Here is a 23,483-nt window from a genome sequence, read left to right on the forward strand (position 1 = left end):
TCAACCTTCACAATAAGCCTTAAATCTCATTGAAGTTCTGTACTGTAGCAACAAAGAGATAGATTTTCTAGCGTACAAGATTAAAAAAAGCACTATAATTTCCATTGTTCATGTGTGTTGTGATGTCACAATGAAGATAAGAATCACAAAAAAGTATTTTTTCCTGACCCGAAGGTTTAATAAACATTTTGCACTTGTATGCAGGATTGTAAACGCTAGGCCTACCATATTTTCATCACCAAAAAGGAGGACACATTCTCAAGAAAGAGTATAGACACTTACTTTTGTGTCCAAAGAATATGAAGGCACAAGATTTTTGACGAATTTCAGGCAGTCAATTATTATGGTCCAATTTGGATGAAGTTTAACTTACTATAAATTGTGAATTTCCATTAATCATGACCACAACTCGCTTGGCTGGTTTTAAAGACGCAATTGTTTTTTAAGTATTTAGTAAATACAGAAAATTTAAAAAGGAGGACATTTGGGCATTTTTTATTGTCCTTGGAGGACTACTTACTTTTCGTTAAAAAGGAGGACATGTCCTCAAAAAAGAGGATGTATGGTAGGCCTAGTAAACACGCTTCGAAAACTTACAAATATTTTACTGTTGGTTTATGGTACTAAAAATGTTTGCCTCCACAGACCCCCTGAAACCATCTCACGGTTGGGAACCACTGGTTTATAACGTGTGGCCTAGTTAACGCTGCGAGTTGTATGTAACACATTGTTAATTTTAAAGTTTAAAGTTGTACTTTGTTTCAATGATGTTCTGACCTGCCTGAAACTTTCCACACGCAACCACGTTAATTTTTGTAAGTACCAACCTTACGTTTGTGACGTAACATTAAGTTTTATTTGTTTTTCTCGGTTGAAACTAGCCAGTCGTTGTTCTTGTGGTGGAGGCTGTTTGAACAAAGGTTGGACTGTATTTTTATAATTTAGTTCACAAACGGTAAACTTTTTTATCATTTGGTTGTTGACAAAATACCTGGGGCAGCGGCGTTTCTACCGCAAGACAGCGCCAATATCTTTGGTGTGCTATTTACCACTTTTTAATGTTTAAATTCCAATGCTTTTCGAAAACTTTTCACAACTGTAATGAATGTGAACAATTTAATGGTTGTGAGACAATAACCTTGATTGAAATCATTTGCGTATTTTATGTATTAGTCGAAATAATTTTACAAAAGCAACAACGCATCAGTGACATTGGTCCGATTCTCGGGTATGCGGCATACCCGACTTTTCGTCCGGGTATGCGTGGCATACCCGTGTTCGGCGCCTATGTATGGGACCCATTATAAAATAAGTGTAGGAAATATATCAACGTTTTAAAATAGGTTATAATGTATATCAGGGGTGTCCAACACGTGGCACGTGTGCCAAAAGTGGCACGCAGAGCATTTGAAAATGGCACGCAAGCTTTTGCACATTCAGGTGGTAAACAGTAGGATTTGTCAGGCAAATAATTTTTTTCTATTGATTCTTCTAGGCCTTTATTCTAAATTTAGTAAAGATATCAGTATCAATGTTACACAAACCCACTAATTAAATTGTTCTTTTTGAGCCCCGTTGCAAACTATTTGTATCTTGTGTCGCATAAACGGAATGAAAGGTTTCTGGAGTATCATAAACAAGTTTACTCGCATTAGACGACATATTTTTTTTCTAATTAATTAAAAGGGCTTCACATGTTTTCGGATTGAGTCCATACCGTTAAGATGTTTAAGACATGGTTTGGGAAAAGTACCAAACGTTGCGGCACGCGAGCATATTTCAAAACCAAAATTGGCACGGTGGTGTTTTCGAGATGGACACCCCTGATGTATATGCAAGGGCAATATGTGCTAAGCCACCCTTCTAGTGTTAAAGTTACTTTACTTGTGACAACATGTGAAGCATTAATTTTACCTAGTTTTGTAGGTGACATAGAGAAAGACTGTTACATCACAAACAAGGCCTAAATGTCATTTAAGGTTTTTTGAATAAGTATGTATTGCTCAGTAGTGGAGACAGTAAACTTTCACACAATTTTGCAATTTAACAGTAGCTCGACCTCTAACTAAGATTGTAGTAAGACGTAAAGGTCTTGCGAAAATGACTTCCCGGGCCACAGTTTTGGAATGGCTGCTTCAGAGCGAATAAGCTATGTTGCCCTTTTGTGTCATTTTTCATGTTATTCGGCCCACTGTGAAAAAAGTTTGATGACCCCTCTAGTTAATCACATACCATAATTAAAAATATCTAAATCTATCATCTTGAAAGTGAGACTCATCCATATCTGGGATAACCCCAGTAAAGACAATATTTCTTACACAGTCTAATAAACGTCTATAAAACTCCAACAAACGTTAATCAGTAGGTTTTGTTTAAAGCAAATGTATGAATATAATATCCCAGGTGCAGTTTACATTTAGTTAGCATTTAATGCAGTGTGCTTTGAATTAGCATTACTATTATCAGCTGTGCAATTTGATTTTGTATAGCTCCTGGATGCCCAACATTGGAAGTTCTACACAATGGATTCAAAACAACTGATCTTCATGGTGGAGTAATACGTTTTTTTTGTAATTCGGGATTTACGTTGCAAGGAAGTCAAGTGTTGTACTGTGATGGCACTCGTTGGAATGGAACTCGCCCTGTTTGTGTTTGTAAGAATTAGGTTCAAGCAAACAATAACACTACCCCACTTCTGCCTCGAACAAACAGGCCATTAAATATCAACATTTTTTTTTCAACCTTGCCTACAGAAACAATGTTTTGAATTTACAGACAATATTGCACACTGTAAATAGCGAATGGCGGGCCAACTCTATTTTCCAAGTGCTGAGTTATGTAACCTCATTGAATTGTTTCTGTATTGCACGACCTCAAATTAAGTGTTGTGCAGGCAAGATTGCTGATTGCATTTTTTTTGCAACGTGATAACTGCTATAGGTCGGAAAGTAACGAAGATGATTTCGTATTTGATCAATTTTGAAAGTGACAAAAATATTTTTTGATGTTAGTTTTTTATGACGCTATTTAATCACTGTTAAGAGAATAATTGTTTCGAATTCAGAATAACGAATCCAATTCTTACATAAATTTTGACTGTGTAGTTTTTAAATCTCTAATCTGAAATAAAGGAACCACCCAAACTTATACACCTGCATTAAAACAAAATGCCCCAAAATGTGCCAAGACAAAGAAATTAGCACAATCACTAAAAGATATCTGTAAAATTGAATAATGCTCTTGTAAGAGTATGTGAGCATGCTGAGGTAATTTGGTTTGCTTGCAGAGGACTGCATAGATTACCCAGAGTACAATTTATTTAACTTGAAACAAATGCCCCAAAACAGGCAGCCTGCAAACAAAATTTGGGCATTAGTTGGTTCATTTTTAAATCCCAGTTTAACTACTTGGAGAAGCTTCCCTTTGTTGCCTAACGCCGTTCATTGCTTTAGCTAAAATCAGGAAACAGTTGCGTAACAAACAAGCGTCACGTACTAACAGCATACCTTCCACCGCCGTTGTTATGGCGTTGCCATAGCGCCTGATGACTTGACGCATATGAGTCTTTTGACCTATTTTGTGACGGGTAAAAATACATGGCGCCCACACAAATAAAAAATGCATGCGTTTACATTTTTACAAACGGTTAGAGCACACATTTACATCGGTTCCAATTACCCGATATAAATGGCAAAATTGGATTCAAATCTGACTGGATTCGAATCCAACGGATTTGAAATTCTACTTTGAACATCCCTAGATGTAAGGTAAATGTAATGTTAATGGGCAACCCACTAATACTAGTGTCTTGTTCAAGTCAACTTTTAGGACATTCATTACGTTTTGCAACTTTCATTACCTTTACAAAAAACATGTAATGAACCGCAATAAGGACTTTGGGAGTTGATATCTGTCTATTGATAAAGCTAAAATTAAACCTACTAGTCATGCATATCTTGTAGCTGCTGTTTTGCTGATGTAATTTACATAATAGTGATAAAATTCTAGTTATTTTTTGTCAATTGGATAAAAACAGGAGCTGGTGGCACCACCTGGTCACCTCAGTAACGTTAATCTGTAGACCTTTCCAAAGTTGTAAGTTGCACTCGGTTTGAGGCTTGTACTTTTCGGTCATGTCATTTTAAATTGTAAACGCAGTATGAAATGAAACGAAAAAAGGTTTGTTTGAACTTGAAGTTTGTGGGTTCCGCCATGCACATTTATAAGGGAAATTCCCCAAATCAGATTGATGTCATAATTTAGGGTGCACAGCCTTTTCGCTATGACGGCAGCACCGCAAATCCTTATTTCGACAACGACCACCAAGAGTCCGCTTGTTTTTGTTTAATACTACGGATGTAAAGAAATAGATTTATCCCATATATATCCCATCTATTGATGCTTGAAAAGGTCAGATTAATTTCTATGTTGATGCACAGATTTAGCCACGATCAGTCTTTAGGTGTTCATGATGTCACAATCTATATTGTGACACTTATGGTACAGTCAAGTGGGGTCAAAAAACATTTTTTTGAAACTTTTTGAAACACAAGATAAGTCAGGGGTAAGTTAGTTTTTTTTTGTATTCCTCACTTTCAAACCCATACATTGTCCATAAGTTTAGATCCAGGAAATCCCACTTCCGGGATTTTCCAACATAATCTCAAAATCCCTATCCATTTCCATGCACTAAAGCAGAAATCCTGATTAACCATCTGTATTTTAGCTGATATAAGAGGACCTATGACATCTAGACTTCGTCCTTCTGAAGATCAACAACTTTCTAGCAAAATATCCACACTTGCCCATGATTATTTATCAACCAAACCATTGAACAAATCAGCTGCAGTTGAAATTCAAGGAAGATATGTTTTACCTTTGTATGCCAATGTTGGAATGGAAACCACTTCTTTAACAAATGATATCTTCACAGCAAAAAATAATCCAACTGCACCTTCATATGTAAGCAAGTTTTGCATGCGTTTTGGTGGCACATGGAACACCACATGTATTATTATTATGGGTCCCCTTCCCTGAAGGGGACACATATTGTTTTTGTCTGTATTTTTTTTTCTTTTATCTGTCTAACGCTTGTTTGTTACCCTGGTTTGTTAAACGCGTTTGGTCAAGAAAGAGTGCTTCAAATTTATTCAAATTTGGACAGATGTTAGTTATTGATCCAAAGTTGATCCTCCTGAAGTTTGACCCCGAATAACCCAACGGTTCACCCATAGGCCCCCCAAAACGTATTTTTTTAAAAAAACGGTTGTTATGACTAAAGTGCATGAGCTAGGAGTTTCATGCTTTGTTGTATGGTGCAATGTAAGGTATTTTAAAGAATTTTGTACCTTAAAAAATGATTTACCTATTTTCACCCCTAAACCCCACAATATTCGTTTCTGTCTTACCCTGGTTTGTTAAACGCGTTTGGTTAAGAAAGAGTACTTCAAAATTATTTAAATTTGGACAGATAATAGTTATTGATCCAAATTTATTCCTCCTGAAGTTTAACCCCAAACGACCGAGTGGTTCACCCACAGGCCCCCAAAACGATTTTTTTCTAAAAGGGCTGTACTGACTAAAGTACATAATCAGGGAGTTTCATGCTTTGTTGGTTGGTTCAATGTAAGGTATGCCATAGAATTTTGAATTTTGAAACAAAATTTTTGAAACTTATTGGATTTACCCATTTTTCACTCTTTAAACCCCGAAATAATCGGTTTTAGTTTTAGGCCAGAAATACAAGCCGAAATTTTTGAAAATTTTACCGACTGTTTGAGCAGGATGTTCGTTTAGTATTTAAAATTTTGCCAGTTACCTTTACAGCCCATAATATGTGTACACTATTAGTCAGATATAAGTCCCAAGGGAGTAATTCACTGGTTTACGATTAAGGCGACAGCGCAAAAAAAATATAAAAGCCGAGTGTAATGTCCGTTTGCAAAGCACTGCATTGGCCTAAACTTGATCCAAATAGACCTCAGTATAGGCGTATACAATACATGGTCGGCTATATTTAAAACATGAATCGCCCGCCGTAACACATTATTTGAGAACTAAATCGTCGTTAAAGTTGCTGATTCCGCAAATCGTCCTTTCTTTACATCAGACGTTATCAGACGCACAGCAAACGTTCAAACCACACGAAGAAATTGTGCCAAGTGACTATTTGCAAACAATGTGATAGAAACTATATAGGGATAGGCTAAATCCCGAAGGTATCGGTGTTTGGTCCCATACGGGTACAGATACTGCACATGATATAGGTATTGGCGTCGGTGATCAAAAGTCGCACCCCCGGTATTTTTTAAAACTCTACAGTCTACACCTATGACCCCGACCATGGCAGATAAATTAGACAGTGATATACAACTAAGCACAACACTACACTTAAGTACTCGGTAATCGTACTCGGTATCGAAGGTATATACATGTGGTACTCGTACTCGGTATCGGTACTCGCTTCAAAACCTGGTATCGAAGGTATATACATGTGGTACTCGTACTCGGTATCGGTACTCGCTTCAAAACCTGGTATCGTCCCATCACTAATTACAACTCAGTTAAGAATTTTTCGTCATAACGTAGCTTTTTTATTTTTGACACATCAATTCAAGAATCAATACTTAAGTCATGTGAAAAAAACGGAGGATTGCATTTTGTTAAAAACGATGTCAAAAGGTCATTAAACGGTCGTTTTTGCGAAACGAAGTTACGCAAAAAACAAGTTGTTATCTATACCTTTGTAGCAAACGACTTTTCAATTTATAGTGTATAATACAACAGTTAAGGCTTTCACGGAAAATTTGTGTTTGAAAACTGAACTTGAACGATAATATCAAGGTCAATGAAAGAGATTGAATTGAAAGTATTTTTCCCGTTCTTTTTTACTGTTTTTTTTGTAATTATATGACAATAAGATGCAAAACGAATACGGACAAAAACCTATAAGTTGAGTTAATGCTTGTGAAAAATTGTCCTTGAGAATCTAAAAATAACTGCAACATTTGTTTACCGTAAACCCGCATAAACATGTGTGTGGGGACCCATTCGCTTTTGCTTGCAAAAACAATCATATATGTAGATCAAATGATGTGTATAGTAAACTGGTAATATAGGAAATAGAATATATAAAATGGAAGTATATCAGAAAGCCACTTTTCTAGTTAGTCTTAAGTTTGACTAATAGTGTGAATGAAAATTGCTTAGTTTTTTTGCAAAAACTCAGAATGTAGTGCAAAAAATAGGTTAAAACACAGGCATATGCAAGCAAGTTTGGGGTATATGTTTGCAACATTCTATGTGTCAATAATAAATAAGCTTTAAGTATTTTGGAAAACAGGTTACTAGTCAACATTTAAATTAGAGCTGAAATTCTAGCACTACTAGGTAGGGCTGTGAAGTTAAGGTTAGATGTCAGAATTGGTGGTGAACTGTACTAGGGTTAAGTCAGGATTGCAGTTAAAGTAAGTTTTTCAAATATGGTGGGGGTGAAATGTGGCGAATTGGTATGCAGCCTCCTTCCTTGACACATCTTGAGGTCATTATGATTTTTGTTTCTCTTCGGTGGAGTTTGTTCATGAAGTTTTATAGATTTAGATGAAACTTATATAGCTAGTTGAAATAATCATGTAGATGTGCCATCATTTTACTCGATACGTCCAGGGGTTTCCTGTCTTGCCCTGAAGTGAAACAAGTCTTAAAGCTGTAGGTTACACAACGAAAATTTTCTGCGACATAACAGTATTCTAAAGGCAACCAAGAAAGTATGTAAATTGTGCTTGTATTATACATATATTAAATGGTGGCTATTTTTGCAGTTGGCGTTTAGGGGATATTAACAGCCTTAGGACATCCTTATACAGTTTATACAGTACACCATTTTAAGTTGTCGATTGATGTGTTTTACCCTCTAGTCCCACCAGAACAATGTCTAAATTGAATGGGAATTTATCTTTTTGTGATTGTTACCCCTAAGAGAACCTAATTTGAACTCATTCACCTCCTTTTGAAAAAATTGAGATTGCAATCTGACGTCTTAAAACCAAAAAAGAAATAATCTAATTACCTAATAAAAACAGTATGATGGGTCAATGTTAATCATCCCTATTATTTTCAACATATATATTTTTTTTTACTTTTCAACTGACTACATAGATTTGGCAAGAATGTGAGGTGCTAAGAAAACATGTTGCAGTGCTTTTAAAAGCTCAAATTTTATTTTTTATCTACATCAAGGTTTACTGGTTTGGAAAAAAATTATTTGATTGTTTGAAGTTTGGTAAAAAAGAAAATTTTCTTAATGATTAAAAATATCACTTAATGATTTGTGTGATAATAGCCATAAACATACCAGTTGTGTTAGAAACTACGCTATACTAAATGTACTGAAGATAAAACTGTTCATGTAAAAAATGTGACATTGATGGGCCAGCATAAGTGTTACTACAGGGGTCCCAAAATAAACAGTTTTGGTTTCAAACAGTCTAGGCTATGCAGCATAATTATGGGTCCCCTTCCCTGAAGGGGACGCATTTTGATTTCACTCATTTTTTTCTCTTTTTTCTCCGGTGAAGTTTGTCCATGCACTTTTGGCATGAAATCTTTGGTGAATTTGGATGATGTGCCATTTGATTTGTTTGACTTGATAACCCCAGTATTTACCCTGCTAGACCCCAAAGTGTAAAACATTTTTGTATGTTGCTGCGCACCACAAACGAAAGATTTCTGTGGTGTAATGGTATAATAAAGGCACCAGTACATACGGTACTTGTGTTTGTGCATTACTTGGTGGACGTTTTTGCACATGCCAGTCAGAGGGGTGTTAACAGCCTTATGACATTAGAAGCATTGATGAATGTTGTTAATAACACCTCTAGTGGTTAGAATTTTAAACACTGTTCGATTTGGATAAAATTTTACATGACTGTTAATTAGGTCATCGTGGTTTCATATTTTATACTTTTGGGTGTTAAACCCCATCAGTTACCCCACTGACCCCCTAAAATGGGTGAGTTTTTTAAACGGTGTCAGAATTTAGTGAAATTTGAAATACTTGCAGAATTTGGTGTCCTTTTTTTTGTTTTACCCTGTAACCCCAATATTTACTCCTCTAGCCCCCTAAAAAGGGTAAATTTTTTAAACATTGTCCGAAGTTGATAAAATTTGGACAGCTTATAGAGTGTGCTATTTATAGTTGTTGTTTGTTGTGTTCAACCCTGTCGCCCCAACATTTACCCCACAAGCCCCCCAGAATGGGTCCATTTTGTAAACAATATCAGAATTGAATGAAATTTACATAGCTTGTATAGTGTGCCATTTATAGGTGTAGAATGTTGTGTTTAACCCTGTTGCCCCAACATTTATCCCACTAGCCCCCCAAAATGGTTCAATTTTTTAAACTATGTCTGAATTGAATGAAATTTGGACAGTTTGTAGAGTGTACCATTTGTAGGTGTTGATTGTTGTGTTAAACTCTGTAGTACCTATCAATTACTCCACTAGACTCTTACAGTCATGTACAATTCACCATTAATAGGAGCTGATAGTTGTGTTCTAGCCTATTTTATCACTATTTAACACTTTTATTTCATATAGTCATAAAATAGGAAAACCTTCAAAAATGTATGAATGGAATGAATTTAAATCTTTACTCCATATAGCATATTTATTTATGCACATTTAAGTCTTTACTCCATATAGCATATTAATTTATGCACAGTACCGATCACTGTGTTTGACGATACAATGCCAAACTTTCTCATTGTTATCTCTTGAAATGCATTATTTACAACTTTGCTTGTGTGGGGACCCATGAGTTTCTGCTTGCGGAAACAACTAAGGTTATAAAATACAGAGGATGATATGGGACCCAATACAAAATAAGTGTTGGATGTAAATATATGTTAAGAAATAGGTCACTGTGTATGTGCAATGGCAATATGTGCTAAGCCACCCATCTAGTTTACATACTTTTTTACATTTTATAGATGACCATGTTTAGCTGTAAAATTGAAATTAGTCTATTCCAGCGGTTCCCAAACTGGGTTCCGCGGACCTTAAGGGGTCCGTGAAGCAATTTTGCGAGGTCCGCGAAAAGGTTGACATGCCTCTGTAGGCTTATTTGGCGTCAATTTGTGTCACTGAATAGGTTTAAATAGTATTAGAGATCCACTGCCTCCATTACTATACAATAGATAGCCTTTATTGCATGACAACTATCAAGAATGCAATTGTTTGTGCACTATCGTAATGTTTTCTGTCTTGTCTGTGATGTCACAAACCGTCTTTGGATCGTTGTTATGTATAATTTTGCATACATAATAAGCTAAAATTCTGTTAATCAACTTTCGTATTGCTAAAATACACCTTCAGGCTTAAGGTCCGCGAGTCTTCGATACAATGGCAAAGTGACCGTTTTGAAAAAAACAATGAAAAAGTTTGAAAACCACTAAGTTTGAAAGTTGTTAATGTAATATAAGAAACAATGGTTTTGCATTTTTCCTGTAGCATTCTTTGATTTTTGTAGGGCCGCGAAATATCAAAATAATTGCAAAGGGTCCGCCAGGCAAAATTTTTAGTAAAGTTTGGGAACCGCTGGTCTATTCTAACATTTACCATTAAACAAGTAACTTTTAATAAAATTTTATTTAGTAAAGTTTAAAACTTTTGTAATCAATGTAGAAAATGTCTAACAGCATAAAACCAATCAACAGAGATCAACCCAAGTTGGAGAACAAATTTTTAACTCACTTCCATCAAACACAACACAGGTTAACTCAAGCGTTTTGTCATATGACACAGCTCGGAAGTTGTTGCATGGCTTAATTCAAAAAGGTGACCAACTGCAAGAAAACCCAGCTGTGTTGAATACAACACATCTTTTTCCACCGAAAGACATTCATGGTATGTCTGAAAATTCATGCAGGCCACAGTTCTGTAAGTCCCTTTTCTCCTGTAGGCTGTTTCATGCATTGTTAGCATTAAATACACATTGTTTTTGTCCTTTCTTCTCTCTTTGCTGAGTGTTAACTGCAAAGCCATTTTTGAATCTTATTTTAATTCAACAATCCACAAGTTTGTTTGAAAAACATTTCAAGATTTACATCACAATGGCACTTCACAACATGCCACGCATTCTGAAGATACATTTTGTGACACTGTCTTAAGTAATGACAACCTTTTATTTCCCTATATTTTGAGAAATACTTTTTATTGTGATCCTTAAACCCACCACATAGAAATCAACAATCCAGTGATCAAAATAATTGTTCAAATTTATCCAATTTATCTGGCATTATTTTTATCACAACTGATGGGCAATAAAGATATGAAAACCGTCCTGATTAAGTATATTGCATTTACCTGACTTATTTGCTCAACAAATGGTAGGCAACAGTTTGGTAACCCTGGGTTTCCACGGACCCCCAGCACTGAATTAAATACAAGTTTAAAAAAGTTGAGCTTACTGTGGCACCAAGTATAAAATATGGACAAAAATAGATGATAAAACGTATGAAATTGCAAAATGTTGAATACCCTTCCATAAATTTGGTTTTATTGTTACAGATCACAATATAATGAACCATAGCATTGAAGCAAGTGTAAGTAAAAGACTTTTTGTTTTATACAGATATAAAAAAATGTGACATAAAAAGTCAGTGTCATTAAATATTAAATAGGTAGGTACAAAAACTAATTGTACACTAGTGACAGATTTTGTTTCTGTTTGCCACCAAGTACATGAATCAATAAAAGAAGTGAGTAAAAATTTACAAAGTTACCTTAGTGTGGTGCAATGTTAACATAGCAGAAACAACAGAAGCAATCCTTTTGTATGACCAACAAGAAACATTATGATTAAAGTTTTTACCCTGAACTAGGATGAAAATAGCATTTGTCTGATTTTGTGATGATAAACCTTACTTCATACAGATTAAACTATGGCAGTATTACACAAATCAAAAAAAGAAAACACATTGTATAAAGCTGTTGAATGTACAAAGTCTGACCTTGAAGTTTATAGTTTTAACATATATACGCAGTGTTTTTTTTAAGGTGTCAAATTTCTCCAACAGTCTGCCAGTAGCCTAATAAATAATTCGTTTAAGCAAATATGGCTATTTTTTGGTATTTAAATGAAACACTTGCGGTCTCTTAAAACTACTTAGCGGTCACCCAAACCAAACCTTAAAAAAACCTGTATATACGTATATAGTGACATATTTAATAAAGCTTGCACAGATTATAAAAGCATTACAGAATGCAATTAGATGTACAAATTCTTGCTTATTTTTTGCAGAGACCTTCTCGGCGTCTATCTTCTTGCCCATCTCCACTAAGACCAAGAAGAGGATTTCACATGTATGCCTTTGTGCATTCATGGCCTTGTATATAGTATTTTAGAGCTTGATTGAAATACCAGCTTACATAACTTAACATATAAAGTGATACTTTAAAATGAAAAAAATAAAATAATGAGAACCTATTATAGGTATTTTTTCTAGATGTCACACATTAAAGATGGATACGATTTTTCATTCAAATTAATTGCATTTAAAAGTTTCGTCCTAATGTTTATTCACAGACAAATTCAGTTGATCACATGTTCAATTTGCCAATCTATTTTGTCCAATTAATTAGAATATTTTAAGATGTGGATTCAAAACTCATAGTACATTTTTAACAACTGCTATTTTACACCTACCCACTGCCCCTCACTTTTTACTACTTTAGAAACAAAACAAATTTAGGTAATGTTAATGCTAACACCACATTGAACAAGACACCTCACTTTTTAATATCAATGATGTAAAAGAATGACCCAATTAGTTACAATAAAAGTGAAGTGTTTTTTATGATAAAATACAAAATCTTACATCAGCTGACTAACTCATTCACCCAAGTTAGGTTAATTTAATTTTCCCCCCCAATATTTGTAGTACAAGGCCCCTGCCTCCTGAATATGCAGACGATGAATATGTGTATTATATAGAATATCACTGTCTACCTGGTCTTACCATGGTTAGTGGTGACAACACAAGCTATTGCCTGAAAAATGGCAAATGGAGTGGCCAGGTTCCAACATGTGAAGGTAATGTGGTCCAGTGTTGTAATTTATACTTATGGGCAAGTAATATATGTTTTCTAGATGTCCAAGGCTGTGTTAATGGTTTTAAACGTACAAGCACTGGTACATGTGAAGGTAGGCAATGTTTTTTTTTATTAAACTTAAAAAAATAAAGGGGATGACCTATAAAATGCCAATGGGATTAATTTTGCATGTACTTTGTAATGTAAAGATTACTTGAAAAATTCGTTTGGGTTGAAAGACACTTTCTGTAATTTTCATTCCTGGTACTTAATATTCTAAACTTATTGTTGTTTTAATCACATCATTGTTTTGGTAGATATAAACGAATGTGATCGGCACAATGGAGGTTGCCTTCAAATATGTCAAAATACACTTGGCAGCTTTGTGTGTATGTGTAGATATGGCTTCCATTTAGCTGAAGATTCACTGTCATGCATTGGTAGGTGGTGACATTCTATACACCGATACATTTATGGATTCTCTTCCTTGAAGGGGATACATCCTGATTTCACTCAGTTTTTTTTGCCAAAGTTTGTCTATGCCATTTTGGCATGTAATCCTTGGTGGATTTGGATGAAACTTTCACAGATGGTAGATATAGTTATGTAGATGTGCCATCTGCGTTTGAGTTGATAACCCCAGTATTTACCCCGCTAGCCCCCAAAATGTAAAACGTTTCTGCAGACCACAAATTAAAGACTTCTGTGGTATAATAGTATAATAAAGGCAACAGAACATATGGTAGTTGTGTTTGTGCATTATTTGGTGGAAGTTTTTGCAAATGCCAACAGAGGGGGATGAACAGTGTTATGACGTCAGAAGCGTTAACGAATGTTGCTAATAACACCTCTAGTGCTCAGAATTTCAAACATTGGCTGATTTGGATAAAATTTTACGTGACTGTTGATTGGGTCATTGTGGTTTCATATTTTATACTTTTGGGTGTAGAACCTCAGTTGGCCCACTAACCCCCAAAATGAGTCATTTTTTTAAACAATGTCTGAATTGAATGAAATTTGGACAGCCTGTAGAGCAGGGGTTCCCAACCTTTTTACGATCTCGTACCACTTGGACGCTCTGTACTGCCAGCCGTACCACTTCTTGCAGAACAATAATTTGATTGAATCACATTTTATTAAGAAGAATATTGGCCTACTAAAGTAACACTAAAACACCACAACTAAGACATTTTTGTTTACTGTCAACCAATTGGCGAACAAAACCAGATAAATAAATGATAAAGTTGTGAATCCAGGTATGTGTGAAAAAAAACGGAAGCTACTCGCGTACCACCTGAAAAACGTTCGCGTACCACTAGTGGTACGCGTACCATAGGTTGGGAACCCCTGTTGTAGAGTGTGCCATTTATAGGTGTTAATAGTTGTGTTTAACCCTGTAGCCCCAATATTTACCCTTCTAACCTCCTAAAATGGCTGAATTTTTTTAACAATGTCTGAATTGGATAAAATTTTGACAGTTTATAGAGTGTGCTATTTATAGTTGTCGATTGTTGTGGTTAACCCTGTAGCCCCAACATTTACACCACTAGCCACCTACAATCATGTGAAATTCGCTATTAATGTGATTGTTGTGTTTAGCCTTTTTTCTCAGATAGAGAAAAACCTTCAAAAGTGTATGAATGGAATGAAATTTGAGTAGTTTGTAGTCCATATAGCATATTATATATGATCAGTACCGAACACTGAGTTTTACTTTGCAACAACAAACTTCCTCATAGTTATCTCTTGAAATGCATTATTTACAACTTTGCATGCATGGGGATTTATTCCATTTTACAATAATGTTAACTTGATCCAAATTTGATCCTCCTGAAGTTTGACCCCGAATGACCCAACTTTTATTTTGATATGAAAAATAACTCCTAAAACAATACTAGGTTATGTAAAAGTTCGGCAAAACATGGTTGTTGAACATAGAGGATTAATTGCATGTTGTTGAAACGTTGTCAAAAGGTTATTATGGGTCCCCTTCCCTGAAGGGGACGCATCTTGATTTCACTATGTTTTTGTTTTTTTCTTTTCTTTTTTCTGCCGTGAAGTTTGTCCATGCACTTTTGGCAACAAATCTTTTTTTGGATTTGGATGAAACTTTCACAGATTGAAGATATGGTTACGTAGATGTGCCTTTTGGTTTGTTTGACTTAATCACCCCAGTATTTACCCCACCAGCCCCCTAAAATAGATAAAATTTTAAACAATGTCCAAATTGGATGAAATTTGGACAGTTTGTTCTTTGTGCCATAATTAGGTGTCGATTGTTGTGTTTCACCCTGTAGCCCCAATATTTACCCCACTGGCCCCCTAAAATGGGTAAAATTTTAAACAATGTCCGAATTGGATGAAATTTGGACAGTTTGTTCTTTGTGCCATAATTAGGTGTCGATTGTTGTGTTTCACCCTGCAGCCCCAATATTTACCCCACCAGACCCCCAAAAAGGGTGATTTTTAAACAATGTCTGAATTGGATGAAATTTTGACAGTTTGTTCATTTTGCCATAATTAGGTGTCGATTGTTGTGTTTCACCCTGTAGCATATTTGCCCCACTGGCCCCCTAAAAACGGTGAATTTTTTAAACAAAGTCTGAATTGGATGAAATTTGGACAGTTTGCCATAATTAGGTATTAATTGTAGTTTTTCACACTGCATCCCCAAGATTAATGCCACTGGCCCCCTAAAATGAGTGAATTTTTTAAATAATGTCTAAATTTAATGAAATATGGACAGTTTATAAAATACATCATCCATTGATCTCTTTTACCCTGTGAGCCCCACCTTCACCCCAGTAACCCCTAAGTGGGTGTAATTTCTAAACATTGACCAAGTTGCATGAAATTTTGACAGTTTGTGCAATATGGCATTTTTAGGTGTCAAATTTGACGTTTTACCCTGTAGTCCGATCAGTTACCCCATTAGCCCCTTAAAAAGGGTTAACTTTTTAAACAATGTCATAAAATTTAGAAACTTTTTATAATATTCTATTTTGAGGTGTTGATTGTTGAGTTTTGCTCTGCAGCCCCACCATTTACCCCATTAACCCCTGCAATGGTTAAATTTTGCAAACAATTGCTGAATTGAATGTGACTTGAATAGTTTGTACCTCATATAGCATGATTATGTCTGCAGACTTTTTTATTGCCCTGTTTAAACAGACAGCACCAAAATTTATCATAGTTTTTTTGCAGAATGCATTATTTACAACTTTGCATGTGTGGGGGACCCATGAGTTTCTGCTTGCAGAAACAACTAAGGTTATAAAAGAGTGGCTGATATGGGACCTATTAAATAAAGTGTACGTAGTGTATGTGCAATGGCAATATGTGCTGAGCCACCCTTCTAATTATAATTATTTAATTGTTTTGAATCATGCTTTTTCGAAGTTAAAGACAGAGATTAGGAATATTTTTGCTTTCTTAGTATTTATGTAAATATGTAACATTATAATGATATAAAAAAATTGAACAGGAACTTCGGCAAATAGATTATAGTGTATATAATTATGGGTCCCCTTCCCTGAAGGGGACACATATTGTTTTTGTCCGTATTTTTTTTCTTTTTTGTGTCTAATGCTGGCTTGTGAGACGCGTTTGGTCAAGAAAGAGTGCTCCAAATTTATTCAAATTTACAGAGATGTTAGTTAATAATCCAAATTTGATCCTCCTGAAGTTTGACTCCGATTGACCCAGCGGTTCACCCACAGGCCCCCAAAACGTAACATTTTTGAAATGGCTTTACTGACTAAAGTACAGCATCTTGGAGTTTCATGCTTTGTTGTTTGGTGCAATGTAAAGTTTTTCAAAGAATTTTGTATCATTTTTTCGGATTCACCCATTTTTTACCCTTTAAACCCCGAAATAATCGGTTTTAGTTTTAAGGCAGAAATACATGCCCTATGGTGCAGAAATATTTGAAAAAGTTAACAATTGTTTAAGCAGGGTATTCGTTTAGTATTTAAAATTTTGCCAGTTACCTTTACAACCCATAATATGTGTACGCTATCAGTCAGATATAAGTCCCAAGGGAGGAATTCACTGGTTTACGATTAAGGCGGCAGAGCGGGAGTGCTCAGCTTGACGTCTGGACAGACGTTTTACGAGACAGTCGTTTGGGTGATTAGTAATCAGCTGTTTTTTTTTGTGCAGCAATGCTGTGTCGTTTTATTGAGTTATCACGCGCATTTTCAGTTTTGGCGCAGGTTTTACACCTAAGACGTAATTCGAACTCGATAAACGTACTTCGGTTTCGTTTATGTCAGGCAAAACATCGTTGATCAACATAAATATGGAATTTAATAAACTTAACTTTTTCGAACGCCGCGATAAATGGTCTTTAAATTCTCGTTGTCAGCTTGGCCGTCTCATAACCACCGGTCACTAAAGGTCAACTTGTAGGCATTACAACACCGTTACGAATTTTTCGTCATAACGTATCTTCTTTATTTTTGACAAATCAATTCAAGAATCAGTACTTAGTCATGTATAAATTAGGCCGAACGGTATTGTTGAACACTAAGGACTGCATGCTATTAAAAACAGTGTCAAAAGGTCATTATACGGTCGTTTTTGCGAAACAAAGTTAAGTGAAAAACAAGTTGTTATGTATACCTTTGTAGCAAACGACTTTTTTTATATAGTGTCTAATACAACAGTTAAGGCTTACTAGGAAAATTTGTGTTTAAAAACTGAACTTGAACGACAATATCAAGGTCAAAGCAAGAGATTAAATTGAATGTATTTTCCCTGTTCTTTTTTCACTGATTTTATGTAATTATATGACAATAATGATGCTAAAAGAATACGGAAAGGAACTTTTAAAGTTAAGTTTATGCTTTGTGAAAAATTTGTCCTTAAGAATATAAAAATAACCGCCACATAGGTTTACCGTAAATCCGTATAAACACGTGTGGGGACCCATTCGTTTTTGCTTGCAAAAACAACCATGTATGTAGATAAAATTGTGTATAGTGTAGTAAATTGGTAAATATCGTATAGAATATATAAAATGGAAGTATATCAGAAAGCCACTTTTCTAGTTTAGCTATGTCTTAATGTGGTAAGATTTATATAATTTGTAGTAGACGCCAGTTCCCACTACAGAGGGCCCATTTCTGTTTGTACAATTCCCTGGTAAAAGCTCCCTAGTGCACCATGGGGCTCATCTTACCTTAATCCACCTCTACAAATATTGCTATTTTGTTAGAGCACCTTCGCCTTTTAAGGAATTGGTGACTTTAATTTGTTGCTCATATCTGATTCCACTAGGTTAGAGTAAAGTTTCTTGCTGACGGAACATAACTAGCCTAGAGGGATTAGTAAGTGCAAGGCAGATGCTATAACCACTCATCTATCTCGGTGCTCTTTAACCTTTTTAGTGGCACGAAACCCTTGAAGTATTTTGTCAAATTTTGCAGAACCCCACGAAGAAAAATCTTAATAGGCCTAACTATGTAATACAATAGGCTCCAGAAAATGTGTGCATTTTTAACCAGTGGCGTGGCCAAAGGGGTCGGAGTATACACAAATGTTAGTTATTAAATTGGCAAAAAAGGAAATATTTCTTAAATTTTTAGGAAATAATTTTATTAAAAAGACACTTGTTTTATTAGCTCTCTGAACATAGCGATAGAACAAGAAATTGTAAGACTTTAAGTAAATATTAAAGTAAAAAACACGAGAAAACACCTTTTACACCTAGTAGGGATGGGCCAAGCCGAGCCGGAACCCGAGTACTCGGTACCAAGCATCGCTGTTTTTGATGCTCAACTGACCCGAGCATTAAATTTGCATATCATGCCCTGCTAACAAACATAGCTGGTGTTTGAAAGGGTGTCTATAAACAAAACGAATGATTTTTCAAATGTATTAGATTGTGGAAAAACGCCCACTTCATGGGCATGCTTTAACATGAGATGCTCAGTGCTCGACCAAACAGAACATTTGCAGTTTTGGCACATCCCTAACGCCTAGTGTTACTCAGGAAATAGGAATAGCAGATGATCTTGGATTTGTTATTCAACAACTTGTTAAAAGTCTCAAATATTTGGCTCCCCCAAAATGTTCTGTTGCTTACGACACTGTTTTTAGTCAACACACCCCAAGCCAGGGTTGGGTAACGAGTCCTATCAGTCGAGTCTCAAGTCAAGTCAAGTCAGTAGGCGTTCGAGTCCCAAGTCAAGTCAAGTCACAAGGGGTTCGAGTCTTAAGTCAATCAAGTCAAATGAGGTTCGAGTCTCGAGTCGAGTCATTAATGGTTCGAGTCAAGGCAAGTCCCAAAAAGTTTTTGCAAGAAAAGGTTAATATTTTAGATAGTTAATCTATTTGAATGGTTCATCGCGATTTTTTTACCTTACAAACGGACACCGCTTCATTACAGTGAACAAATCCTTTCTTAGAAAGGTCAACTTTAATGAAACACGTTAATTGACACTCAATAAACTGGGCAGAAAAAAAACGTCAATCTGTTCAAAGGAATTTTTCAAAACCAAAGATTCATATTTTACTGCATGCGCGAGAGCAGAAAATATCAGTAATATAAGCGCTTAAAAGCGAATAGGATACTTGACCTTGACATGTACTGCATTCGATTACCTTAACCCAAGCAATAAGTACAACACTTAATGCCAGTAAGAAAGTTTGTGCATGTAGTAGCGACTTCGTTACGTTAAAATTAAGCAAAAATAACTTTCGCATCGCTGTTGTTTGGTTGAAGCCAACTGAACAGGTTATTAATTATGAGAAATTTCCGTTTTGTTGGTGAAATAACAAGTCCGAGTCGAGTCTCTACTGAGACGAGTCCAAGTCGAGTCTTTTCACAACTGAGACTCGAGTCAAGTCAAGTCTTTTAAAAAGGTGACTTGAGTCGAGTCACTGACTCGAGTCTCCCCATCACTGCCCCAAGCACATAATATAAGTTGACTTCAATAAAACGATTTGCCATGTTACTTGGATTTGTCGTTTCTGTATTTGTCTCACACTTCGGCCACAGAGTAGCAAAGCTTGGTTTATTACGTCACAATTGATCAATAGGTTAACTAGAATTGGTAAACTAGAAAAGGTTAACTAGATTGTACCGGCTGTTCGCCACAATGATATTATGAATCATTTTTGAATTGGTACAAGAAAGGTCGGGGAACCCCTGCGGAACCCTTAAAGTTCATGGAACCCCTGAGAGAGTTGTACGGAACCCTAGGGTTGTGGGAACCCCGGTTGAAGAGCCCTGATCTATCTTGATGGTTAAAAAAATCACAACATTTCCAATAATTGTTTTTTTTTCGGAATCTGAACAGTTGTAGCATGGTCCTTGTGGTTTCTATTGGTCAGTTGGGAATTGATAACTGGATTAAAAAAAAAACATTTGACGCATATGTGCTTGCATGGATGGGTGGATTACCTTATCAAGCAATTTCCTGGTTTTGCACCTAAAACTATTTATGATCAACTATAATCATAACATCTAATCCAAATCAGTCAGTTACAAACAGATAAACATCTTTGTTTGTAGTGTATTGCAATGTTGCAGATGCCACTCCATAACAAGTAAAGACTGCTCAAAACAATATTTTAAGCTCAAAAGCAGGGTTCTTCAACGGGGCGATTTCGTCCACCGAGGAGGCGATGGTGACAATTTTTGATATTAGGGGGCGATTTCAACATTAGTAATTTTGTAAATATATACAAGAACCATGAGACTCAGCCAACTCTAACTTACAAGCAGATTTTTTTTCGGCTTGCAAACACACGGGGCGCTTTAGCTTGAACACGCTGCTATTTGAATACATTGTGTTTGCTGGCAATTGATTTATTTTTTGTGAGCAAGGTTAGGCATTTAATTTGCCATAAGGGACATTTTATTAGGGCTATGTATGCTGATGGGCCATACTTTCCAGTTGGTTTTGCTTCCACACTTTCTATAGGCCTACTGGCGCTTCCCAAACTGCAATTATTTGTAACATTTAATTTGGTAAATTTATTGCAAGTTGTGGTGGAATGCATAGATTTCTCTTCTGCCGAGTAATGCCCCATTATTTTCAACAAGAGAAGGTGATTGTTTGCGCATAATCGTAATATTATTTTGTCTATGATGTAAAAAAAATTCCCAAGCTGCATTAGAATTGCCTGAAATAGATCCTGCGTGTTGTATGATAGCAATTAAATTAGGTTTTAACTGTTAAGTAAAGCTTTTGTGTTGCTAGGTGAATCTAACCGCTCACATCTGCTCAAAAGGCAAGAACTTTCATACAAAATAACAATCTTATAGGGGGGGCGATTTTGAGCCAGTGCCCTTGTAAGGGGTTGATTTCGCTAAAAAGGTTGAAAAACCCTGCTCTAAAGTGAACCTCTAAACTTAACTCAAGTGCTATTTACAGACAAGTGGTATTTAAGTGTTAAATATTGTTAAAGCATTGGGTTGGTTGCATGGTGTGTTACATAATTTGCTTATTGTTTTAAGATGTCAATGAGTGTGGACACACTGTGCAACTTTGTAGCCATATTTGTATGAATACATTTGGATCATATCAGTGCAGTTGTCGAACTGGTTTCTTTGCATTAGGTTCTTATGAAAGGACTTGTCTTGGTGGGTAATTGTTTTTAATTTGTTAAAAAGCGACTTTTTGGCTTACGTTTACTTTGTTGTTGATAATTATGGGTGCCCTTCCCTGAAGGGGACACATATTGTTTTTGTGTATATTCTTTTTTTCTTTCTAACGCGGATTTGTTTCCACGTTTTGGTCAAGAAAGAATGGTTCAAACTTTTTCAAATTTACACACATTATAGATATTGGTCTAAAGATGGTCCATGTGAATTTTTACACCGTTTGATCCCTCGGTTCACCCACAGCCCCCCAAAACGTAAATTTTTTAAAACAGCTGTACTGACCAAAGTACTTAATGTAGAAGTTTCATGCTTTGTTGTTTGGTGCAATGTAAGGTATTTTAAAGAATTTTGTACCTTAAAAAATGATTTACCCATTTTCACCCCTAAACCCCACAATATGAAAGCGTTAATAAAACTGTGTCAGAACAGGTTTTGGACATAGAAAGCCCAGCTAAGCAAAAACAGCTAAGCAAGTACTGTTGGTATGTAGAAACTTAACGGCGCCAGGGAACGCTATGTGCGGATTCAAAATCATAATTTAACCAACAAAGGGCTATAAAGGAAAAAAATGTTGAAACTTTGTTAAAAGTTTAAATAGTTGGACTCATCCATTTTCCACCTCGTAAAAACAACGCACAACTCCATGTCGAATAAAGCCCAATTGGGCGCGAAAAGCGCAAACCTGCCCACTGAAAAGCGAATATCTCAGCCTCGTGCATAACTGGACGTGCTATCAGGCAGTCTTTTTGCACTGTGCAATTAAGATATGTTTGTAGATCATTTAAAAACGTTTGTTATGCAATTGTTGTATGATGCAGTTTTGCGTCTTATGGCGGTTAACGACAGCCTAACATTCGCACAATAAAAACCGTGAAAAATCGATGCTAACCTCTGTTGTCTGGAGCTTTGCATTGACCCCAGCCACGGGAAAAAATGTTGCCCCTATATAACATTTGGTGAAACTAGTTGTCGTTGATATATAAAAATCTCCTACACAACTTTTTTAATACGACAAATGTCATCTGTGCAATTCAAATTCTTACCTAGCATATCCTTGCGCCATTCATTCAAATGATGTGTGTGTGTGGGGACCCATTGGTTTTTGCTTGAAAAAACAATCATGTTATAACAGGCCACAAAAATATTGGTACCATACTGAATGTATCCATCAAATATATATCCCTTACAACAGTGGTTCCCAACCTTTTTGTAGTCACGGACCCCTTTTATAAATTTTATTGGTCCGCGGCCCCCAAGTAATTTAGTTTTGTTTTTCATTTCCTGCATTATACGTTATTACTTTCGCTTTTTGGGGCAGAATTTTAATCAACCTTCATAGTCCCTCAATCTCAATAAAGTTCTGTACTGTAGCCTTTAGCGCAACAAAGAGATAATTTTTTTGATGTACAAATCTTGAAACACATTCACTATAATTTCGATTGTTAATGTGTGTTGTGGTATCACAATGGACGAACAATCACAAAAAAGTATGTTTTCCTTATCGAAAGGTTTGATAAACAGTTAGGACATGTACACAGGATTGTAAAAACGGTTTGGTAACTTAAAAATATCGAACGGTTGGTTAAAGGTACTATAAATATTTGCCTCCACGGACCCCCTAAAACCATCTCACAGACCCCTTGGGGGTCCGCGAACCCCAGGTTGGGAACCACTGCCTTACAATTATAATGAATGGTGCGTAAATATGGCACAGTTTCTGTAAAATGGAATATATAGGAAAACCACTATTCCAGTTTAACAATGATTGTGCCCTATT

The 23,483-nt window shown here is 35.8% G+C and overlaps 1 protein-coding gene across 8 annotated transcripts in view; it reads left to right on the forward strand.

Moving 5' to 3' along the window:
* LOC145215370 (uncharacterized) overlaps positions 1-23,483 on the forward strand; it is a 50,498-nt gene that overhangs the window by 10,288 nt on the left and 16,727 nt on the right. For 3 of the 8 annotated variants that reach the window (XM_080084057.1, XM_080084062.1, XM_080084064.1), the window contains exons 2-10: positions 2,490-2,654; positions 4,727-4,962; positions 10,698-10,905; positions 11,569-11,603; positions 12,302-12,363; positions 12,942-13,093; positions 13,151-13,204; positions 13,410-13,532; positions 21,560-21,685. In XM_080084057.1, the coding sequence (XP_079940183.1) occupies positions 2,490-2,654; positions 4,727-4,962; positions 10,698-10,905; positions 11,569-11,603; positions 12,302-12,363; positions 12,942-13,093; positions 13,151-13,204; positions 13,410-13,532; positions 21,560-21,685 (1,161 nt within the window). Of the gene's footprint in view, positions 1-2,489; positions 4,565-4,726; positions 4,963-10,697; positions 10,906-11,568; positions 11,604-12,301; positions 12,364-12,941; positions 13,094-13,150; positions 13,205-13,409; positions 13,533-21,559; positions 21,686-23,483 lie in introns of those variants that run through there. The other 5 variants (XM_080084058.1, XM_080084059.1, XM_080084063.1 and 2 more) reach the window with 5 other exon arrangements.

This window comes from Phallusia mammillata, chromosome 2 (genome assembly GCF_965637545.1).
Source record: "Phallusia mammillata chromosome 2, kaPhaMamm4.hap1.1, whole genome shotgun sequence".
Taxonomy (NCBI): domain Eukaryota; kingdom Metazoa; phylum Chordata; class Ascidiacea; order Phlebobranchia; family Ascidiidae; genus Phallusia; species Phallusia mammillata.